Source organism: Ixodes scapularis, unplaced genomic scaffold (assembly GCF_016920785.2).
Source record: "Ixodes scapularis isolate PalLabHiFi unplaced genomic scaffold, ASM1692078v2 PGA_scaffold1__304_contigs__length_218370807, whole genome shotgun sequence".
Classification (NCBI taxonomy): domain Eukaryota; kingdom Metazoa; phylum Arthropoda; class Arachnida; order Ixodida; family Ixodidae; genus Ixodes; species Ixodes scapularis.
Window position 1 is genome coordinate 165,423,910 of NW_024609846.1, and position 24,487 is coordinate 165,448,396.

At 42.9% G+C, this 24,487-nt stretch overlaps 1 protein-coding gene across 1 annotated transcript in view; it reads right to left on the minus strand.

Annotated features, from left to right (window-relative positions):
- LOC8026496 (peroxidase) overlaps positions 1-24,487 on the minus strand; it is a 51,154-nt gene that overhangs the window by 18,026 nt on the left and 8,641 nt on the right. Inside the window, exons 2-8 of the mRNA XM_040207028.2 lie at positions 23,878-23,978; positions 16,077-16,269; positions 14,252-14,718; positions 12,148-12,366; positions 3,349-3,504; positions 1,485-1,595; positions 1,315-1,431 (exon numbers count right to left, since the gene is read on the minus strand). Of these exons, the coding sequence (XP_040062962.1) occupies positions 1,315-1,431; positions 1,485-1,595; positions 3,349-3,504; positions 12,148-12,366; positions 14,252-14,718; positions 16,077-16,269; positions 23,878-23,978 (1,364 nt within the window). The remainder of the gene's footprint in view (positions 1-1,314; positions 1,432-1,484; positions 1,596-3,348; positions 3,505-12,147; positions 12,367-14,251; positions 14,719-16,076; positions 16,270-23,877; positions 23,979-24,487) is intronic.

A 24,487-nucleotide genomic window follows, 5' to 3' on the forward strand; every position in this document is an offset into this window, starting at 1 on the left:
GCGAGTTGGTGGTACATGTTTAACAAAAAAATAAGACAGCGCCAAAAAAACCGACGACAAGAAGACGAAGTGTACAGAGGGCTGACTGTCAACTGATTTATTGGAAGAAAACACAAATCGACAAGCATGACGGATCATAAAAAAAAACATCAAGTCACCTCCCCCCGCATGTGTCAAACCTGTTCAAGAATGCCAACTCTTTGTCAGATAATGCAACTGAAGGCGAACCGACGTACCTTTCTTTTTGCTTTGAAATATAAAAGGCCTCTAAACTTTCTCTAGTCATCTGTTGACTGTCGTCCTAATATGCTCGTTTTATCAAGAACAGGTTTGCAACCGCACCTATCACAGTGTACTGCCAAGTTTCCTGCTGGCGATGATATCACTTTCAATATCGCTTTCGCGTAGAGGTCTGCGCTGCGTATACGAGTACAGCGTACTCCCGCGGCGCAGCGCTGCCCTTGTGAAACCAATGACGTAAGGACCCTCCAACGAAGCTTCAAATGCTTCCGCTAGGTGGAGTTTTTTATTCATATAAGTCGTTTTAGTATGTCTTTTTTCGCGTTTTTCTACAAACAGCTGCGTTTTTTAGGTGTTTGTGCAGGACAGTCCTTACATTGGCACAGAAATAGGCGCTAGGATTTTGTTTTTGTGTCTCTTTAAATTAGGGCCCCATTGACAATGGTGCTCCAACCAGAAGGTCGAAAGTAAGAAAAAAATATTGCTTTTCACTTGCTTACCAGAAAAATTTAGATGTTGCTGGAGAACTTGGCGACACAAACATAAGAAATAAACATGTAAGGATGACACCTAGAACAAAATCAACACAAACACATTTTGCGAACTAACGGTGTTAGAGGATAGGGGGAATATATATAAAAAGTATCTTCGTGCGATCCTCTCAAACTAGTAGTAAGGTCCACCAAGAGCTATCAAATAAATACAGATGACGAACATCACAAGGTGTGTTCAAAGATCTCGCAAGTTTAGATAATATAATCAAAGGGAATTATATGTAAAATGTCAAACCTGCTCAAGAATGCCAACTCTTTGTCAAAAAATGCGATAGAAGGCAAACTAACGCACCTTTCTTTTTTTCTTTGAATTATGAAAGGCCTATAAACTTTCTCTAGTCATCTGCTGACTGTGTCGTCTTAATATGCTCATTTTATCAAGAACGGGTTTGCAACCGCACCTATCAAAGTGTATTGCCATCTTCATCCATCAAAGACAACCAGACCGGCATTTTGTTTTTTGTCAAATGAAAGTCATTGTGATAGTTTGGTCGAGGGAGCTTTCATCCGTCTCACTCACCCGCTCTGAAGCATTGCTTGTCGCACCCGGGCATGTAGCTGAAGCACTCGCCCTCGCTCTTTCTGGGTAGGAGTCCCTTGGGGATGTAGAGGCTGGTCTTATCCATCAGCATTTTTGCTGCGGAAATACAAGAGCCATGTATGGCGAAGTTGCATTCGGCGTGTCCTCACCTCCTTTGCCATCCTCAGAGCGCAACTTCTTGGACTCCTCCTCGCTGCTTCCATAGACGATGCTGGCGTCGATGAAGGAGGTCACCTCGTTGATCTGTTCTCGGTACGGTCCTGAACACGGGAAAACATAATACGACACCTAAGGAGGCCTTCTCGGCTTTTCATAAATGCTGCTTCACTTCGTATCCCATCATGACATCACAATTATACACGTCACTTTTGTTTTTCTTAAATAAAAACTGTTTATTTACGGAGGCGTTAAAACGTCCTGCCGAGTCTGGAGGCCGTGGCATTAGTTGAGTAAAAAGCTGTAGCACAGTGGTTTCTAAACTACGAAAAAATATTGATGATCCAAAAGCTCTTCAAGTTTGTACTTGTTGCCGGGTTTGACGACGAGGATCTAAGCTACGTTTAATTATTTTTCCAGTCTTTCTGATAGCCGGGCTTAGAGAAGTAAAACAATTTACCTGTTCTAAAATTACTTTTCACTAAGGCGACAGGAGTACTAGCCGAGGCTTTCAGTTTCTGTACGCGCGCTTGATTGGCTTTTTGCCTCAACTCCATTAAAGGTGACCGTCTTATCTCTCCGTAGGATCCACTCACCCGTGGAGCGTTTGATATTGATAAACAAGCTGATGCGAGTTTATAGCAACAGAAACTCTCTTGGAGGAGACCATGTGCTCATCAACTTAAAGACACAAAAATTGCTGAAGTCTCGTCGCGATCTGCCCGTTTTACTCTCTCAAAAACGTCATCATTACAATCCACGTTCTTATTTTTGTTCACCACTTGCCTCGCAATACTTTCACTGGTCCTATTATGCACGCGAGTTGCATTGACATTATATGTTCGGGCAAATTTGTTGTTCAATATTTAATACTGATATTGTGCTTGGAAACGAAAGCGAAAGTTTGACTATTACGGCAGCACTAGTTTTGTTTTGTTTTCCTTAAGAAGATTGTCCACCTCTGTACAAAGATGTAGGGGTCAAACTAAGCACGAGAGACTGGAACTTGAAAGTCAATCACAAAGTGATGTTTCAATTTTTGTTCCTCGAACAACTGAGAGCGCAAAAGCTTGCTACCCGAAATCATAAATTCTGAATCCTTTTCTGACATTCGAATTGCCGTATTCTGTAACGGCGCTGTGGTACACGCACATGCATTTGCATGGTGACCACGCCTTCAGCTTAACTGCATGAATAAAAATAAGATTGCCGTCTTGAAATCGGCTTGGTTTCATGATCTGATACGCTCGAGATCAGGCAAAAGAGTCTTTAATCTTTAGAAATTAGAAGTGATTTTATCAAATTACCGTGGCTTTCATATATATTCATGGCTGAAAACGCAAACATACCTAACTCTTGACACTCATTTCATCTCACTGCCGAGGTTTCACGGCACAAACACGCAAAAGGAGAGCAAGATACTAATTGGGGTTTAAACCTAAACAGTAAAATGCCTTATTACGTGATTAGTTGATTAAACGGCAGCGTGCCAGGCAAAGCACATAGGTAAAAACCCTTACGCTAGAGCTCCTGGTATAGCCTTTCGCCGTGTACGCTTGCGAGTCAGAAAAAAAACCACCCTACAATAAAACTGATGTGATGATGACGGTTAGGGATGGAGAGGGGAAGGGTGAAAAGGACGGATAGGTTAAAGTTTCGATTATGTCAACTTATGCGACGCGAAAATGTATTTTCGATAAAAAAAAAAATCTAGGATGTCGTCAACTTGTACGAACACTGCACTGTACCTTTTTACACCTTACTCGTTAAGGTCACGCTCAAACACTCAGTTTTTTATGCCGAATCGGTTCAGTTGATGTCACTCTCCTCGTAGCCGCGGCATGACGTGGCGCCTACCTGGGCTGTTCTTCGCACAAGATGTCCGGCTGGCGTTGTAACAGTCAGATCGCACATTCTCCATGCAGTGGCCTGCCGGGTAGAACTCGTCGGTGTGATGTATCACGATGTGGCTGCACTCGGCGTTCGGACGTTCCTTTCCGCAGCACTTGGGCGCTGGAACGGCGCGACAAGGCGCATTCACGCTGCTTTACACCCGCAACTCCTTCCGTGTAACTTTACACCATTCCAATCATCGCCAGCTGCGCGCTGCCGTCTTTGTGTACTGAGCTGTGGAACGTATTTTAAGCGTGCACGGGAGTTTCACAGAAGAAGAGACGTACATGGGTTAGGGAAGTGATGCATATTTTGCTTTTTTATTTCTTTCCAACTGCTTTCATACGTCTAAGGGTGTGTACTTGTGCTAGTTGGTAATTATTGGTAAAGAAAATAAGCGCTAGAAACGACGGACCAGTAGAAAAATGACGAACACCACAGAGAGCACCACTCGACTAAAGTCTACAATTACACATAAACATATACACCGTGAAATCAAAAAGACACGTGACGTAAGTAACGCCGTCCAAATAATATACGTTCATCAGTTCACTTTGAACAATGGGAAGTTTTTTTCCTCAAACCCAAACAGGGTTATCGAGGGGAGCTAACATCTGTACCTTTGTCGTAATTAATTTAAAAAAAAACACCTCCGATGTCTCTCACGTGTTCTTGTTATTGTTACGGGTCAATATTATGATGTTGTCAGACGTGTGGCGAAGCTGTGTCAGCTCTACCTGGATAAACCTTTTTGGGGCTGAGGTTGCAAACTTGAAATCGTTTCAAGGAAACTGATAAGCGTATATTATATGAGCGGCGTTGCCTAAGTGGAATGTCTGATTTCACGGTGTACATGTTTTTTTTTTTTTATTATTATGCAGAAACTACAGTTCAAATTGACGCAATGCGATGTTCGTCTTTTTTCTACTTGTCCTTGATTTTTAGCCCTTTTAACCTCTGCATCTTTTATACCTCGCAGCACATACGTCACAAACAACAATCTGTACCTCTCACTTTCATTCTACAAAATCGTACCCTTTAGCAAATAAAAAAAAAAGTCAGCCTTTCCACTCTGGTGAAGAAGGAAGACCAGCGGAGCTGTACAATGGAAAGTAATGGCCGGCCGCAAGTGGGCAAGCCAGAGTGGATAGGCTGCCGCCATCTATGAGCGACGGCGGCAACCAGATACGTAGCTTGCCGCCGTCGCTTATAGGTGCCGGTAGGTGTCCAGAGTTCGGTGTCTTCATTTCTTTGCGCGGGACACGATTCTGGTGAAACTAACCCTTAACAGCTCCGCTGTAAAAAAAAAAACAAAAAACGTTAAAGCTTGTAGGAAGGAAGACAAGTTTCTCATTTATTTATTAAAATTTTCGTCATGGTCAGAGGCATATTAAAGGATGCAGTGGTGAGAGAACAAACTAAATAACAGTGGAAACTACAGAACAGTTGATAGACTGCTGCGCTGCGAAGTTCTGTAGAACTTCGCAGCGCAGCACGTCTATCAATGTACAACCGACTAGCCCAAACCCAAGTCCAAGCTTTATTAACAAACCAGTTAAACAACAGGAAACACAGGATCTCCAAAATTTGAACGAAAAGTGACAGAATCAACAATTGATGTAAGTGAGCAAGGTGTTTGATTCAATTCATTAGAAACTCTAAGAATAAATTGTGCAAAATATTTGTTATATTGACGAAATGGGACGGCCTACTTTGCGAGGGTGATTGAGACGGGCGTAAACAAACGATGACGGGTTGGGTTATCAGCTGATCAATTGTAATATGCGCGAAAATCAAAATAAATTTCAATTTCATTCAATCTGAAGCGCTGCTAATCCAGAACTATAAGGCGAGGAGCCGACATACGGCCTCCATACGAATCTTAGAATAATGAAGGCTAATGGGGTAAAAAGGGTTTTTTATTATCGGTTAGCTAGATTTTTACAAAAATACTTATACAAATATCTACAAAGATTTGTGCCATGAACTACATGATTCTGTAGTGTCTGCTACCAAATTATTTTAGGAATTTAATAAAGGGAAGAGTAAATGGTTAAGTACAAAATATTTCTCAGACTTTTATGTGTTCGCCATGCTGTTAAGTAAAGCAAAATATTTGTATTCTTTTGTCACATTTTTTTCTCTTTATCTACTTATGTGCAAACCGTGACATCCTCATTCGGATCTACTGTTTTCCAAATTCACCGAGAAATGACAATCTTTTTTTTATAAACTACCTTGCATGTATTTTAGGTTTGAAAGATTGCTGAGACTACTGTAGCAGCAATACGGCCTGCATACTTTGTGATAAAGTTATCTCTGCACTGCAGTAAAAGAAAAGCGTAGAAGAGCTAGCTGGTAACCAAGGTTTTTCATAAATAATATTACTAAAATAATGACGTTTATTTTCGTCAAAAATGACATGATGCTAGAGGTCACATAAACATCTGTCCCACCGAGAGCTTGACAAAGCCAAATGACACCATAGTGGCAGTTTAACATCATGAATAAAACAAAAGAAATTGAGGCGAAGATGTCCTTCTGAATAAATCTATCAATATTTACATTTGATTTGTAAGCGTTTCTCCATATTGAAATTGTTGTTTTATACATAGTTAAGTCCAGTTCAAAATTGCAGTTGTGTACGTACGATGTGATTTCCTTTTTGTAAACTGTGCTGGGCTGATTGCGATGATTTTGTTGTCCCAATGATTGTGTTTGGAAAATTGTGTTACTATGTTGTTACAAATGCATGTACCACCTACCCCCCTCATGTAATGCGTCCTCAAAGACGCCCTTGAGGTAAATAAATGAAATGAAAAAAATGAAATTTATAAATTGATATCACAAAAACCGAATTAAGTTTTCAACCTTTGAATTTTTGCGTTATATTTCAAATTTAGAAAGATATCTGAAAAAGCACATATTTTGAGAGATAAAAGTATTTCAATGATATTGTAGTGAGTGTGCAGGCGAGCTGGTGGAAATTAACCATTCTGATGTTAGCCTGAGACTGAGGCAGGAAAAGAGGAACTTTGAAACTTCTACTTTGAAACTTCCTCTTTTCCTGCCTCAGTCTCAGGCTAACATCAGAAAAGTATTTCATCGCAGTTTGTTTTTTTCCCCATTTTTTTACAGAGATATGTTTTGTGTGAAAGCAGTTGTTCTAGGTGCACTATGCAACGCACTTTCTAGCTACAGGAGAGAAGGGCCCTCCGGTAAAGATGATGCGCGGATGACTAAGATCACAATCGAAATGTTTCGCTGCGACCTTTCTTATGTAAGTCATTTTAAGGATAGCAAAACAACAAAATTCTTTAGACATAATTTTCAAAAAATAAAAGAGCAGAAATTTTAAAAACAAACACAATCCTGGTTGACCGCTTTTTCAACTTGCGAGACTGCTACAAAATGCACTACACAAGGTTTTGAAAAAAAAAAAAGAGGTATTTCTGGTACAAACCCACTGAGGAAAATTCCAATCCCGAAATCAAGGGTGAAAATTGCATTTTTTTACTTTCAACATTGTTTTGCACAGCTGTTATCATAAACGTAGGGCATACTTCTGAAACAAATTAAGGCTTGGAAAGCTAAAAACTATTAGCTATTTTAATAGAGCGATAAAATTCGACTACCGATATAACAAGAAATATATTTTTTTCTAGTTTACAGTTATTATAGGAAAACAAAAATAAGTCAGTGCAATTTTTATTGAGAGCCTGTGTCGTCTGTATTGTATTCAAAGTCCCTGTATCGTTTTTGTAAAGAAAGGGGAAAATTATTTTTAATATAATGGCGTGTATTCCTGTAAAGGCATGTGTGCGCTGTTTCAGAAATAGAAAGCTACACTGACCTGCTTTTCTTAGTTTAATGTTTGGTTTCATGTTTCCGTGATAAATGTGCCAACTTATTGCAGTTGGTGTTACCTGATCAGATGTGCATAAAAGGCAATTTTAAAAACGGAACATAAAATATTGCTTTTTGATGGTAAATTAAAACACTCACTACTGCAAAAGTACTGTCACAAATAATGGAATATGCTCATATCTATTTTCTTAAATAAAAAAAGGTTTATTGCGTATAGTAAAAAAGTGGCAAAGCTATATTATTTATTTCTTGATTTCTTGAACTTAAAGACAAACAATTATTTTTTTAAAAAAGTGAGATGTGCACGCCAAACAAAATTGAAAACTTTAATACTAGTTGTTCAATTATTTGTTTTCATCATTGTATAGCAAAATTCGCAAAAGAACTAAGTCAGCTCTACACATATTAACTTCAGATAAGGGGCAGAAACAAAAGAAAAAACGGCAATATCGTTGGGGAAAAAAATGTAATTTTGGGTTTTGTGGTGTGTTGTTACTCAGAATCTTCATACTGAACGTATAAAAATAATAAGGACCGGTTATGATCGCTAAATTACTAAACTACGCATTTGAAGAACTCCCGGCGACACAGAACGGCAGAAATTTGAGGCATTTTTCTGTGCACGATTTTTGAAATTGCGACGTCTCCCGCTATCAGATTTATGTTAGAGGGATACTAAACAAAAATTTCGAGCTCACAAAACAAGGCTGGACGGACAGGCGGGACGCTGCAAACCCCAAAAACATGACTTATACAGCGATATCTTCAACGGATCGCCGTATTTTTGGAAACTGAGAAGTGCGCGATTGAACACGGCCGACAAGACTGACGAGAGAAGTCACGTCACGATTCCCATTCCCTCTCCTCCTCGCTACGTCCCGTCGACCTGGTGAACCGAAGGCGGGAGCAGAGAAGCGAGGCTTCTTCCCCTCATTCTCAAATTCTCCTGGGGGACAATGACGTCAAAGACCTCGCTTGATCGCGCCCTTTTTTTTCCAAAAGCACGGCCATCCGTTCGAGGTATCGACGTATGAATGACGTTTTGGAGTTTGTAGCGTCCCATTCAATGCTTCTGCGGCCTTATTTTGCGAAATCCAAATTTCGGTTCAGTATCCCTTTAAGACGTAGGCTTAGCGTCTCCTCTCCATCGCAGTCTTTTCTAGCTTCAATTTGTCACAAAATATTTCTTAAAAAACATTATTTTTTTCTTTCCACAAAAGAGTGTCACTAAACATCTACATGGTCATATTCGAACGCGTTTTTCCCTTATGCATTTTTGGGCATCCTCAAAGATGGCGAAGAATGATGTTTGCCCTCAAAATTGCCCTATCACAAGCTAATCTGGCATTCATATGCTTTAGAATGTTTGCAATGTAACGATTAAGTTTTTGTTTAAATGTATATTTTTTATATTTATATAAAATTAAGAAACTTTTGTTAGCTTTTCGAAAATGGCGATATTCCGATTTTCTATTACTTTAAAATAAAACTGGTCACGCACACAATATTTTTTATCTTCGCTGCCCTCAGTGGTGTAAAAGGAGCGAAATGGCTTATAGTATGTTCCATGCCACACGGTTTCGCAAGAACTTGCTGTTTTCAGCACGTGTATAGCATCGAGAACATAAAAACAAGGTATACAAAAACGAACACCAGATTTATAAAAAGGTGATAAAGCACTATACACTGTAAAATGTTCAATCAGGTATCGAAAATCATCATTTTAAGCAAGATTTTCCATTGGCGCATGTCCCCTTAAAAAGGCCCTGCAACGATATTTGCTTGGAATATTTTTCACTTTACACAAGCTTACTGGCCCTAGTGGGACACAAGTATACTCGCACGCAACGCCACTGACCAAGAAACTCCTTTGTTGCGGCGTCATTTCAAGGACAAAAGCGAGCGTCTTCTTTCAACCTCTCCTTCGCAAAACTTAATGACGTACCTGGGGGTCGCAGTACCCCCAGTGACGATACTTGAATACTGCTCATAGATTGGACCCAAGCATTGCATGAGCACTCGATTTGGGCTCGTGATAATCAATAGCTCGACAAGCATTCAGGTTGTGGCCCGTGTCCAAATGATGCAATGACGACAATAGCCGAACCATAACAACGTCTGGAACTCAGTGCGTGTCCTGTGATTTGCCAACCTCAGCGCGTGGCTATGATCAACATTGGCGGCATAAAATCGGCTCCAGATCAAGTGGTTGCTTGTTCTGACTTTGAGTTGAAGAATTAAACCCTGCTCTTTTTTTTTTGTTACTTTTTTTTTCTGGGATTTCTATTGCGTCTGGTGAAAAACGAACGCGTGTTTTATAGGTCAATAACGTCAGGGGTTTGTTCTAAGCGGTATTTGCGCAAAGTGCAAAAATCGTTGCATCGCCCTTTTAAGAGTGCCTTGGTATGGGAGGCATCAAAGGTCTAAACCAGTGACCCTGCCCAAGGTAATTAAAACTTTATTTCTTTTAAGCTAAGAGTATGTAATTATTTAAAGAAAAAAAAACATTTTGCCTTATGTTTCAAGGGCTTCAAAACACATCAGAATGAAATTCAAACATGGAACATACGCCACCCGCAGCAAGCAATCTAATGAGTTTCAAGAACAGCGCAGTATACTGCGCGACACTTTTAGCTCAAACACGGCATTAAATTTCTTTCTTGTTTTTTTCTCAATTCACTGCGAAATGGTAGAGGGTTCGTGCGTCTAAAACTATACTTTCGAGAACACTAGAGTTTTTGTGAAAGTCTCCAAATTTTAAGGAAAAAAAAAGAAAAAAAAACAGGCAGTCACTTCTACGCGCAAACAGTGTCGGGTTATGTTGTGGTCGGCAAGCGGCGCCAAATTATGTGGTGCAGGATTATGCTCAGTGGCGAATTCAGAGGGGGTTCCGGATGTCCTGACACCACTCTCGAATTCACCATGTGTAAAATTTTAGGGCGGTGAAGAAGGAGAGGGGGAGGAGTTCATAAACATCTGATAAGCTGACCCCTCTCTCTGGAAACCCCTGTATCCGCCCCTTATGACATATAAGTGGCGCTATCTAAATGAGACTCCTCTTAAATGAAGTGATTGTGTTATCCAAATGAATTGCGGGTGCTGTCTGAATGAAACCATTCAAATGAAATAGACCAGTATTTTGGTTGGATAGATTCCGTTGGTCGAAGTTGTACAAACATTTATGGATCATTATCCAGCTGTTATTGCTTGCTCGACAACTTTACCACAAAACCTATTGAAGCGCGGTTTAACTTCCCCGTTTGCTAAACTCATATCTTCCTCCAGAAAAATTTAACGGCTGAAGCAGAAAACAAATTCGAACAGTTAATTTTAAACTTCCTCACGCCGTTGCTTTCTCATCTTGTGGCAGTTGCTTTAGCTTCAATTTAGCAACAACAAAAAAATAAGGATGAAAAAATTCTTCCAATGGACGTGAGGGGAACCCTCTAGAAGTCTTGGAGCAGCAGCGACATCTCGTTAGGACATAGCTTTGACTCTATTACCGAAACGTCGGTTGCCACTTTCATGCCTCCAGGAAGTTTCGTTTAAAGTTATTTTACCAGATTAAACACCGTTCATGCTTTGTTCCAACTTGGCAATATCAAACAACATGTGCTTGGGGTATTCCCGGTCTAGGAAGAGGGCTTGGCTGGCGACCGTCCAACTGGCCTGCCGAAATGGGCAACTATAGGCGGCGCTATTATCGGCGCCTACTGAGGCTTTGAAACCGGGCAAATACTTTACCAACTAAAAAAACAGTAGCCTTCGACTCGTGAATTTTTTTACAACACCGCGTTAAGAGTTCTCTCTCAGCGGTATGGTGGTGTTGAGAGTGATTCTCAAGCCGGTTATAGGTGATTTTATTTGAAAAACAAAATTTAAACATTAGAACACTTTAGATTTGCAGATTCTCGGCATATAAATACTATGAGTGTTTTCATTTCTGTTTCAAAATATTTCCGGAAAGTATTCTAAGTAAACTTTGCTGTATGAGTGTTTTGACAGCATAAATGAAGTTGGTCTTCCTCAAGAGGAGTCGCATGTGTGATGTCTCAACGGCTGCCGACCTTGGGTCTTTAACGGGTATCAGTCAGTAGCGATTACGCAAAACAAAAATTGTTTTCTGAATATATTTATGCTGGTTGTGCATTCCGCAACGCTGTTAGTGCAAACAAGCTACCGCCGTTTTGTTTTTGTTTTTCTTCTAGTACCAAGGAACTATCCTCAAAACTACTAGGGCGGTGAAAAGTGTCCATTTGTGGCACAAATCTATGAGGTAAAATTTCATGTCCGCCAGCATCCTTTCGAACGGGGGCGGATGTTTTGTTCGTGCTAGCAGTTCCGCGCAGTGTACATCCTATGGTGAAGGCTCTTGTCATGGCAATACTATCAAACCACAAAATAACACAATCCGTGAATTAAAACTTTCTTGTGTTCAGCATTCATCTATTACACTCTTATCTGTGCGAAATTGTTGTCCTATAAGCTCGTTCTACATTTTACCAAACACATGGTAGTCGCATGAGGAAAGGTGGGAGCTACGTGGCAAGTGTTGCCGCACCTCCAACGTGAAATTTGCAGTAATTTGTAGAGAAAACTGCAGCCCTCAAATCGGTTACGCAAAACTGGGCCAATTTTATAATGAAGTTAATCAGAAGATCCAAAAAGTATGCACAGTCTTAAAGCGGCTACGCCGGAAAACGAATAAATGTTGTGCCTACGTACGATGTACTACGAGCATACGTACCATAGGTATGGCCTTTTTTATTTCGTGTTTTATTAAAAACTGCAGATTTCTTTTCTATATGTTGATGCTGCCCGTTTCTAATTTGTGAAGCAAACTTATGTCCTGAAAGTAGCGAAGAGTTAAAAAGAATCCCGCGTCGTTCCACTCACGGGCCTTGGTGGTCTTGCCGTTTACCGTCTGGGTGGTGGTGAAGGTGGCTGACGACGTGAGGTCGTGGGCCAGCAGCTGCCCGAAGTGCGTGAGCAGGTCCGTGTGGAAGGTGTACTCGGTGTCGCTCGTCTGCCACGAGCCCCCGGCCAGGGCCAGGGACACGAGGCGCGGGTTCGGCAGGGGACGGCCGTACTCTCCGCGACGCGGCTGGTGGAGCCCTGCGGCGATTCATCACTTGCTATTAGCAATTCGGACCCCGTGCACCTTTCCTCTCTTTCATTTTCACAGTCCGGCTGCTAGGACCCGACAATTTTCACCGCACACTCGAATAGGCAGGAGTCCGCGATCGTCATTTCCTCCGCTGGATGGAGTCACCTTCTTTGGAGTTGCTACTAGTCACTGGTGGCTTAATGAGGAACGCGAGGACTGGCAGTAAGTACCACCGAGCATCTTGTCATCCATTCTCAGCCAATGAGACTGCGTCCTTTAGGTGAAAAGAACGCCAAAAACCGAATTGCCAAGCAAGAAGCCCAGGGGCGGAATTCTGGGTCTGGCTTGGAACTGGGGGAAGAGGAAAAAGAGGGGCTGCAGGGAGATCTGACGCCACGGGCGGACGTGACGTCACGGGCGTCGCCAGAAACGAGCATCTTACCAAAGAACGAATCACAAAACAAGAGGACTTGACATAATAAGTAATCGGAAACTTGAAATACCCACATGGTAGTTTGGACAGGTATGGCCACAAAAGTAGCGGTGAAAGTGCCAAAACCGGACAACTTCGTGGAGGCAATGTAAAGACGAATACTAGTAATACAATCTCTATAGTTACACCGGTATCTAACCACGTATAATCTCCTTGCCTCCAGTGTGAGCTTCTTGCTTCACGCGCAACTGAGTTGCGGTGTTTGAACACACTTAGTCACTGTTCTTTTTTTCTTCTTTTTTTTTTCCCCAGCGCAATGTTTTGGCGCTTGTTCCAGTGTTTTGCGGCCTCGGCGTCGCCGTCGCCGTCGGCGTAATCGGAGGAAGAGGAGAAGGAAGAGAGGAGGGGGAGGAGAGGAGGGAAGAAGGATTAGGAGGGAAGGAAGAGGTGGGGGAGTGTCCGCCGTCCTTTCCCCTACTCCTATTCCATAAAGAACCCTCCCCTGCTCGTCCTCCATACCCTCCTCCTCCTCCGTTTCCTACCCTTCTCCTTCTTATATAAATAATATTATAATGAGTAATTAATTTATATTATACACGCAGGACTACGAGGTCTATTTTTGTACACATAGATAATTCTTCCTCAAATTCTTCAGCGCGGTATATTGCAAAATAAAAATACCTCCATAGCTGCGCTCAAATTTTTGCACTACAGAGATTTGTGAAAGTCTTTCACTTTTTAATTGGGATTTTGGCCATCACGCTTTCTCCGTTCCCCCATTGAGGTTTCATTAACGCAGTGCAAAAGTATCACACTCAATATTGTGTAACCAAGGTCATCACTTTGTAGTGTTTATATTATTTCGGGCCCCATTTTAGTTATCGTGAACAAGAACTAAAAGAGCATTAACGGAAGTAAGTTTTCATTCCACAAGAACGTCAGAACACGAAAAAGAAAGCTACCCGATAAACTATCATTGTTGCCATTACCGCCTTTTAGCGCTGGTCTTTTATGCATGTTTTTCCAGCTCCTTTTACTCGATCTTTACCAGGCCGTTTTATTTTGTAGGTTTGTAATATACTATCCTGTGGATGGCAGACCTGTTAGACAAACATTTCGAAGTTAAGCGTTCTGCCATAAGCTCCGTTAAGTTGAAAATACAATTTGCAAGGCTCATTTTGACCAGGGCAGACGGAATCTCAGGTCTGATTTTCGCTTAGTTGAAGCTACATAACACCAGCCCGAGCTTGTGAGAAGAAAAAAAGTGCCCCGGGGAAAGGTGGATTTTCACCTACGTAATTCACAAGCCTCGCTGGTTTTTTTTTTCTGTTTTCTTTTTCAAATCTATATTATTATGTTTATAGCCAGCTGGGTTCATTCAAAAGGGCAGGCACATGATGCCTTTTGAAAGAAAATCCCGGACAAAATGAGCTGGCGACTCCGGCGGCAGAACCACTCACCGTCGGCGTAAGCCGGTTTCAGCAGGCGTCCGAACGACTCCCCGGCCCTTCCCCAGCAAGGGGCGTGCAGGTTGTTGCAAGACCCGTCGTAGGTACGGTAGCGCAGGTTCTTGTTACAGCGCAAGGGCAGACGACGGCGCTCCTCCTTGTCCAGCTTGTGTCCCTTGCCGAGGGCCGGGGGCCCCTGGCGGTAGTGCATCGGAGGCCTCTTGTCGCCTCCGTGATCGGAGCCTGGGCGCCGGGGTCCGCCGGCACGAGGGGCGCCCTTGGGAACCCTTGGCGGGTACACGGGCAGCGGCCGGGGAGCGGGCGGGGGCGGGGGGTGCACGGGCGGGGGCCGCAGGATTGTTACGTAGGCCGGAGGGGCTCCGTGGTGAGGGTGGCCGTGAGGGGCGGCAGAACGCCCGTGGTGAGGGGCAAGGGGGGCCATGTCCGCCTGCGGGACCTCGTCGGCTTCGTTGGAGTCACTGCGACGGACACGACCGATGTTGTGGATCCGTGTCCCAGAGGAGAAATACCCGAGACGACGCCTGGAACTTTGACGCGTTATTCACCGGCAAAATGTTAAGCATTTTGTTTACCTTTGAAAGTCCATCTCCGTGATACTGAGGTACGATTAAATTGATTTCAGTGAGTTTAATTTTTATTATTGCATACACGGCGAACCTGTTTAGCTGACGAATGAAACTGGGACTGTGGACCAGTCAAGCAGCACAGGGGCAGATACCCTTCACCAGTCCCTCAATCTACAGCTTGTATACTAACGTTAGGACAGAACGAGCGGGTTGGTATGGATAATGTGTTTGTCCGTCCCTTTTCGTTTTCCTTCTCAAGTTTAAGTATACTAACGATTTTATGCAATCTAAACGGCCTGCGAAAATTGGTTTCTCAACATATCGCGATGCAATTGACTACATACAGGGGTGCAAGCAGGTGGTGGAAGTTTACAGTTAAAGAACAATCAAGGAATAAACTTATTCCGTTCAGAAGAAAAAACAACTGCTCTGGGCAATTTACGCCGCCACTTGGCGGACGATACACGTGTAGAGAGGCGTGCTGCCTACAGATGGCGTACGCCGCGCCGAGGGAGCGCCGGCCGATTCGGGTTTTCTTGCGAGATCGTCTGCTACCAACCCGAATCGGCTGGCGCTTCCTTACTCCCTTACACTCCCTCGACGCGCCGCACGCCATCTGTCGGCAGCACTTTTCTCTACGCGTGCATCGTCTGCGAAATTGCTGCGTAAATTTTTCGATTTTTTCTCCTTTTGGTCCAGGTAAGTTTTCTATTTTTTTTTTTTTTTTTTTTACTGTAAACTCTTCACCGCATGCTTGCACCTTCGTAGTAAATCGCTGCGTAATACGTCGAGAAACCAATTTTTTGCGAGCCGTATGAAGTTCCTTAAAGCGTTAGTTTACATGCTGTGTTAAATGTAGTCATGTAAAAAAAATAATTTCAAATCGCGTTAAGGCAGTGCAAGCCCAAATGTTGTTTACGCAAATGACACATTGTGACACACTGCTGAGCCGCTCAGTGAAAGAACTAAACTTCATGGCTTACTTATGGGCCTGGAACACAAAGTAAAAGCGCTAATCACAACGTAATATTCGTTCTAACACGCAGTACATCCCTCGAAACATCTCGCCCTTCGTTTTCTTTTATTGTTTAGCACTTCCAACTGTGCAGGAAATAATTTATATCTCTTTCTTTTTTTGTGAAGTTTAAGTGAATTTATTGAGCTCATAGATTTACACCCGTCAACTGTTGCAAGTTCTATAGCAAAATCTACAATTTCGAGTACTTTTTTGGAGAGTGAACGCCATTTACCTCTCGTCTTCGGCGGAAAGCTCCCCGTGCTTCTCAAGTTCCGATTCGTTGCTTCTGTTGGTATTCTCAGCAGATACAGCCGTTTGCAATGTCGTTTCTTTAGTTGAGCGTTGAATGCCCTGTATGATGTCCGGTCCAGCACTCGCCACATCTTTCAGCACCGGATTCTCCGATTTAGCAGGACCAGTCTCACCTGTTCAGGAACGAACGCAAAAACCGATAGTTATTATACTGCTACTGTTAAAGGAATTTGGGGGCATGGGACAGTTTTCACACTATAATTGTTGTGTGGATTAATGGTGACATATAAACAAGTGTAATGGTGCTAAATGTAGCGTGAAATACACTTCACATCAGCTGCGCAGATATTTGTCCTAACTATCCTAGAAACGTTAATGAAAAAGAAATTGAAATAACAAAAAGGTGTCCCATTTCACTCTCCCCCCAGGGAGTAATGGGGCACATGCGAATTGCGATAAAAATTTTACTAGTGAATATTATAGACAGACGGGTCTTCATCATACATGAAGCCCGATTGAAGACGTCTGTTTTCCTCCGATTCTTTGTGGTTTTGAACCGGGGATTAATAGTGCCGTAACATTTCACACAAAGCAAATATCTGATGTCCTAAATGCAATATGAACTATAATTAGATGTTCACAAAAAATGAGAACCCCCCCCCCCCCCCCAAGAGTGAACAAAAAAAATACATACAGAGATAGGACATGCAGAGACTGTGAACATGTACCAACCAGCCCAACTCACACCAATAAAATGAGATGATTCACCATTATTACAGGTTAACTTGAGTATTCCTCATCCCTCGGGGCACCAGCCTTTAGAAAAGAAAAACTGAGGCACTGTCCCCATCCTCATACAATCTCAATGTCGCATTCCTCCCAAACTGAATTGCACATGGTAAGTTGCCAATTGTGGCAACACGTGAGATGTTAAGCTTAAAATATCGGTGGTTAAAAGCAACACATTAGAACATCTTTTCAAGGTTAGTTTACTACAGCCGTTGGCCAAACCGTTTAGTTTAAGAATCGAGCAAAACAAATATGTGCTATTTACTTTTGAGTGCTGAAGTGGCGAGCACTGACTCAGATCGTGCAAACCTCGCCAAACAGGTACGTCGTTACAGTTAAAAGTACCGCTACCACGGCCTCATCAATATAACAGTTCTTTTTGGAACTATTTACTGTAGAAATATATTGGCAGTCCCACTGTCCCATTGCCCCCCATCCTCCCCAATGACGTGCCTCAAAAACCACACCGCTATTTTAATTATAAATACTTGTGTGTTTTTTTCAGTACTTTGGGTTTGCCCCTTGAGGAATTATGCTGATATGTTTAGGATTCAAAACGATAAATATTTTTATTGCATTGACACTGCAAAATAAACCTTGGCTTTCGGTCTGGGGCTTCGCTTTTACATGGTGCACGCCTAGGATCTGTATACTCGTTAAAAATAGATACATTAGTACACTCTCCAGATATATATTTGCGTACCCAACACTAGGCCACCCACAACCCTCCGTGGAACTTGTATCGACGTAACATTCGCCCGCCGCATCACCGCCGAAATGCTACGATATATTTTCTCCTACCATCGTCCTATAATCAATCGCGTGTAAACCGATCCACGAGTTTCGTCCTTGAAGATAACATTAAACTCGCGTTTCGATATGCAGTTGTTTTGATTCCCTGTGTGACTTGGGAGGAAGTACACTTGTGTTGGTGTCTTGACATTTGTTTCGTTCAGTTTCTTATGCATCAATTAGTTGTATGAGTTTACCTCATGTTCAAATATTCGTTTCGTTCAGTTGATTCTGTGGCTAACAAATAAATAAATGTTCTATTTGATACTTGGGTTTTATTTCCTAAATTCCGTTACTTTAAATTAAATGCTTAATTTCTTATACATCTTTTTTTTATTTATCTAGACTCGGCAGGTAGACATCGTCACGCCTAAAACTTACAGCCGTGTAACACAAACAATCTACCCGTTTTTTTTTTGTTTTTTTGTTGTTGTTTTTTTTTACGTAGAACAACGTCTTTTTCCGCACTTGGAAGGGCGTACAAAGTTGGGAGATCGTTTTCACAAAAACTTGGTCACGGAAGTGACGTCACACAGATTACACTGGAGCGCCAACCGATTTGCATCGCCGCGCTTCCTGACGGCGCGCCGTGCCTGCTGCCGAGAACAGGGCACTGGGCACGCGCGTACGCTTATTGCGATAGCATTCTTTAGCTACACCCCCCCCCCCCCCCCGGATTTCTTGTACTCTCGGGCCTCCTAATGCGCAGTAGGTATGCGCAATAGACCATTGAAGCTCACATTCTTATGACCCTTCACATTCGAACCCTCTTTGAATGACTTGACGACCTTGACGTCGTCCTGGAGGTCGTCCTTGAGGTTGTCCGAGGACCGAGACGTCGGTTTCGACGACGTACTTTATAACGTCGTCAAAACCGACGTCTAGCACGACCTCTAGGACGACGTTCAGGACTTCGGGACTTTAGTACGTCCTTGAGGTCGCCCTAGAGATAGTCCTTGAGATCGTCCTTGAGGGCGTCTTAGGGATCGTCTTTGACGTCGTCGTCCTTAAAGTCCTAGAGGTCGTCCTAGGCGTCGTCTTTAACATGGTCCCTTGGGACGTCATCCTCGACGTCGTCCTGGAGGTCGTCCTGGAGGTAGTTCTTAAGATCGCCCTAGACATCGTCCTAGAGGTTCCTTGAGATCGCCCTAGAGGCAGTCCTTGAGATCGTCCTAGACGTCGTCTTGGAGGTTGTCCTTGACGAATGCTATCGCAATTCATAGACAACCAAAACAAGTGGTTTCTGCAGCAATTTCTTATCTGCTGGCTTGTTCGTTTGCTCGCTCAACGCGATGCGCTCCTGTCTGATTGGAACGGCGATGACGCCGCTCCGGTAGCCATGATTCCACAATCTTTGCTCATCGCTCTGGACAGCGGCCGAGCAGCCCAGTTCACGTTCTCTGCGGCACGGGCAGTTCGCGCGATTCTCAAGCGCGGCTCGGTGAAGCTTTCACACTCCCCTCCCCCCCCCCCCCCCCTTCTCATTTCTTGTGCCACCCACACGTGGTTCTACAGAAATTTATGCTGCATAGTACACCATTGCACCGACCAAGTTTTCTCTCTATTTTTATGCTTGGTTTTGTACACAAAATAAGTTACTTTTCGAGCAGAAAATCATTATATGAAGCCAAAACTTGAAAGTCCCTTTGAGAGAAACCCTTCAAGTCAGTGAACGCTTCATCAGATGGGTACATCATGCCTAGCAGGTTTGCGAATATAGGGCGCCATCTGTGAATGGCAGTGTTAGCAAGACTAGTCTTCGCAAATCCCCACAAATTCATTATACCAGAGAGCCAGAAAATACAGCGACTGATATTTCGGGGCGATGTCCTTGGCGCTTTATGTTATCGACCTGGAGACGCTGGCTGTAACCCAAACGTGTTAGCAACTGGAGGAAGCACTTTTCTTACAATCTCGATCTGCAGTCATCTGCGACATGTGGATAAAAGCAAACCGTACGAATTTTCCTCCCAATTGAAGTGAAAAGCATTTTGAAAGTTCCAGCTTCAGCCACCCAAGCATCCGGGCTATGTGTGTTCTAAACGTGGCCACGAATGAAGCTGACGTTCATGATTGGACGAAGAACTGTCTTTCCAGCCAGCGATATAAAATCTCATACCATGCAAACACACTGCCGACGCCCTTTTGCACCCCAAGCGCCCGTTTTGATCCCGTGCACATTGACATTACGGACTCTCGGCCTACATCTCAAGTTTTTACCAATTCGCACATCTGCCCACCGCTACACTTGTTGACCAGAAAGAGCACCCTTTCCAGACATTAAGGCAAAACAGTCGAGGCGACTCTTGTTGACGTGTGGATCAGTCGCTTTGGAAGTCCAACGAACCGAAATCGACATTCTCAAACTGCGTTATTCCACTACTTAACTTAGGTTCTCGCCACCTTCGTACAATGACCAACAACCGTTCTGCATATGGCGTGGTGAAACGGCTTCAACTGCAGCCAAAAATCTTAAATATAATAGGAAAAAAGACTTCATATGAAAAATTCAAGGTCCTTGGATTTTTCGCCTTTCGTCGCCGTCATCTTAGGCCTACAGTGTCAACGCTATCATCCTCAGCACGTCCATGCCTTATAAAGATCTGAATGAGCATCGTACCGGCGTGCGGTCGTGTATCTCGTAGTGCACGTTGAAGACCCCAGGTACCGGTTCTACTGTACTTGCTAAATTTCTCATGTATAGCTGAGACACCATACGCCCGTTGAGGCTGACTATGACTTCCGGCTATATAAACATACACAAAACATTATTATTACGCCTTGTATATTACCCGGCGTTTATATTGCAAGCGGTTTGACATGGATCCCCCACATGAAACATATAAGCGTTAAAGGTGTACTCCGCCGATTTTTGAGCTACCTCAACTAACTATATTTTCTGACTCCCAAGCCTTTACCCTTTCTGGAATGCTATTTAATATCGTGAAATTCATAATAGTTATTGCGAAATCGGCAAATGAAAATGATGCAAAAACAGACATTCAAATATACCCGCCCTTTTCAGGGCCGTGACGTCAGTGGAAGTTCAGCTTGCCAGTCGGGCGAGTAGTCTAAAAAATAGAATATGCCAATTATTTGTTCCGTGCTGGAGCGCGGGGACTGGAGCGAGCTTCCAAGGCATTCATTTGACACCATGAAACTGCTTCAAATCAGTTGGGAACAAATTCTACAGTCCAAAGAGTGAACCCCTGCACTTCCAATGACGTCACTTTTTCATTGTTGCCAGTAGAGACTTTCAGTTTGAAAAACACGGTGAGGACCAAAATTGTAAATTCAATAACTTCGTGAAAAAAAATTATTTTGACCTAATATTTGGGATACTATTTTGGCGATGTTGTTTGGCGAGTTTAGCAAAATTTAAAGCAAATCGGGGACCATGAAGAAATCGGCGGAGTACACCTTTAAGGCAGACAGCACATTTGACTTGAATCTTGAATTTGAAACTAGCCCCTCCTAACGTTACCGAACGTACAGGAATACAAATATGCGCGCAATAAAACTTAAAAATAGTGGTTTTTTACACTGGTCAACCAAGAACACACAACTAAGAAATAAATTTCGTGCAAAGTGCAATAAAGTGACATCAAAAGTACGTTTAAAAAAATAAACATTATATAAATCAGTTCACTTTCCAAAAAAATTAGAAAAAGATAAGGAACCTAGTAAACCAATTAATTAAGAAAAAACCTAAAAATAGTGTGGGTGATACAATTCAGAAAAATGTTCCTAGGTCAAGTCCTCATAGAGCGTTTTCATAATATTTCAGAAAAATTGATTTGTTGACTCTGTAAACAGTGTAAAAAAATAACATTTCACTGATTGGTCCCAAACCTGTTACTCTACAGATCAACTGCTCTAATTTGGCATACTTACCTTAAATCACAAAAACGGACCTTTTGAGTATTATAAATTATATGTCGATAACTAAATCACCAGGATTTGATAACTCTGATAAATTGAAGCACGTTTTACTGAAAAATATTAATGAAACCTTTCACACTGGAAATATTTCCAAGGGCTTGAAGATACAAGTCCACTGCGTAAAAAGGCTATAAAAACACGATTTAGAGAGCTACAGACCAATTTATATTCTACCTGCTTTAGCTCACATAATCAAATGCTGAGTGGAAATTACAATGACCAGTTTTTGTAATACATTTACTGTATTTACCAGTGCGCGATATGTTTTTTGACAGCCAAAGAAGTACTATCGGGGAAAAATGAAATGCGAACAGAGGAGCCCGTGGCTCGCGGTACAGGCTGCGCCGCCTGGAAGTGAACCTAGGTGCGAGGGTGCGTGGCCTACTTCGATGTGTTCACGCCCCTCTATTGGCGCTCCCCCAGCTTCGGCAGTGCGCCTCTCGGTGCGCTGAAAGCTGCCACCGCTATCTTTTGCGTCCTCGGCGAGTGCGGCGAGCTTCTTTGCACCGCACGCGCTGAGCCAGCAAAGATAGCGGTGATAGCCTTCAGCGCACTAAGAGGCGCTCTGCTGAAGCTTGGGGAGCGCAGAGGGAGGGACGTGAACACGTCGCAGTAGGCCACGCACCCTCGCTCCTCGGCTCACTTCCAGGCGGCGCACTATGTACCGCGAGCCACGCGCTCCTCTGTTCGCATTTCATTTTTCCCCGATAGTACCATCACACTTCTAGAAGACTTTCTGTCTGCATAAACGAAGCACTAGACAACAATAAGATAGCCCTACCTCTTTTATAGGTCTATCGAAGATTTTCGATACCATTGAACATTCTTTGTTACTAGAAAAACTTTACAGATCATATGTCAGTGGATAGTTTTATAACTTTTTTCAGAACCACTTTGCCGACAGACTGCAAATGGTTAAAAGCATTAATAATATAAGCAGTTCAGCTGAAGTCAAATGTGGTGTGCCACAAGGCAGAACTCTGGGGCCAAGTTTAATTAATGTTTATACAAATGATTTAGGTATTTTGCCGCTGAAGGCTAAGCTATTTCAGTATTAGCTGATGAAACGGTGCTAGGTTTACACACTTAAAACTACGATGATGCTGTTTCAGTGTTTTAAAGAAATATTATTAGGCTAATCGGTTGGTTTAATTGAAATGTCATTTTAGCAATGTTTTCCAAAGTTAAGCTACTTTGTTACCGAAATGCTCACAAACGTGTTGCATTGTCGCCAAGAATTTTATGTCATTCGACTCCGTGTAACAGTTGTGATTGTAAACCACTGCCACACGATAATTTTGTAAAATATCTAGGGATATATAGTTTGAATAACACCTATTACGGAATCAATATGTGAAATTTGTGACTAAAAGACTGCTTCCGTTTCAGCTTATTTGTACAAGATGAGAAGTTTTCGCAGTGCAAAGATAAAACGACGGGTTTATTGACTTCGTCCCAACAGACGCTGTGGTGTCTGAGTGCACTGATACAACAAATTTTTGTAGTATGAGTACACTCAAAATGTATCGAAGAACTCAATGCACAAGAGCAAAGTTCAAGCAAACACTGTCTTTTGTGTTCAAATAAACTTTGAAGTTTTTTTTCTTTTTTTTTTTTCTGAGGTGATGTCCTTTTTGCATTATTTTCGTACTTTCTTTTCCGTGTTTCTTTGAGTGTAATATAGGCATGCTTCTTTTTAAAACAACTTTTTTTTGCGCCTGCCGATCGGTACGTCACTAATAAAGAATACTGCATCTGAAAAAGAGACTTGATATTTGAAGTTGATTTATTACCGGCGCTAAAAAAGTTTGCAACAGGGCAGATGTTACTTTGCGAACGACGTGGCTCTTCTTTTTTTTTCGTAGATATCAGTCATGCCTTTATGCTAGTCTTTCGCTTTTTCTTTTTTTTTTTTTTCTGGTAGAAAATACTTTTGCGTGTTTTTTTTCATATTTTGCCCGGGCATAGTCTCAACACCTACCCCTTCCGGTCACTAAGTGAATAATCTAGGGTGTCTTAAATCAGACGCCCCTCCCATCTTACAATCGGCCAACGGTGTTGAGAGCGTAGTCCGCTCGGATTTAATATTTGCAACATTTGGAACGTCCAGCTTGACGCGCGACGTAGCACAGCTGGGCCGGCACTTCTAAACATGGTCAAGCTCGCTCCGTCTTCATAAGACACCACCAATGGTAGAAAGAGCGAATGAAAGTCCCTCTTCCTCCTGCGGTTATTGTGACGTTTCTCATCCAACTCACCGGCAAGGTTACCAACGCTTTCCAGGTCTTTACTGACCGTGATGTCTGCAGACACACCAACCAGGAAGGCCAGAACGCCCAGCAACAATGTGTCCGGGATTCTGGAAAGAAACGCTGTGGTTCGTAGTCTAACATTTTAGAGCGCAGCTTTTAGGCGCCCGTTTCCGGCTTGAGCAGCGTCGACGTCGCCGTCGCCGTCGCCTTCGGCGTAACCACGCGGTGCATTATGGGACGCGTGACGTCACTGTAGACGTCACCGGCATCGTCGTCGCCACTGATGACGTCATCAGTGACGTCACTGATGCCGTCATCGGTATCCGCATTGTCACCGTCCCTGATGACGTCATCGGTGACATCACTGATGACGTCATCGGCATCGTCATCGTCACTGATGACGTCATCAATGACGTGACTGATGACGCCATCGGCATCCGCATCGTCATCGTCCCTGATGACGTCATCGTCATCGTCACGTGACCTCATAGGGGTCACATGCCCGTGAGGTCACGTGACCCTCGCGAGACGACGGCGACGCCGCTCGGAGGGAGGAGTAGCATATAGGATGAGGAGGTGAGGAGGAGGGAGGAAGGATATACCTTCCCCTCAGTAC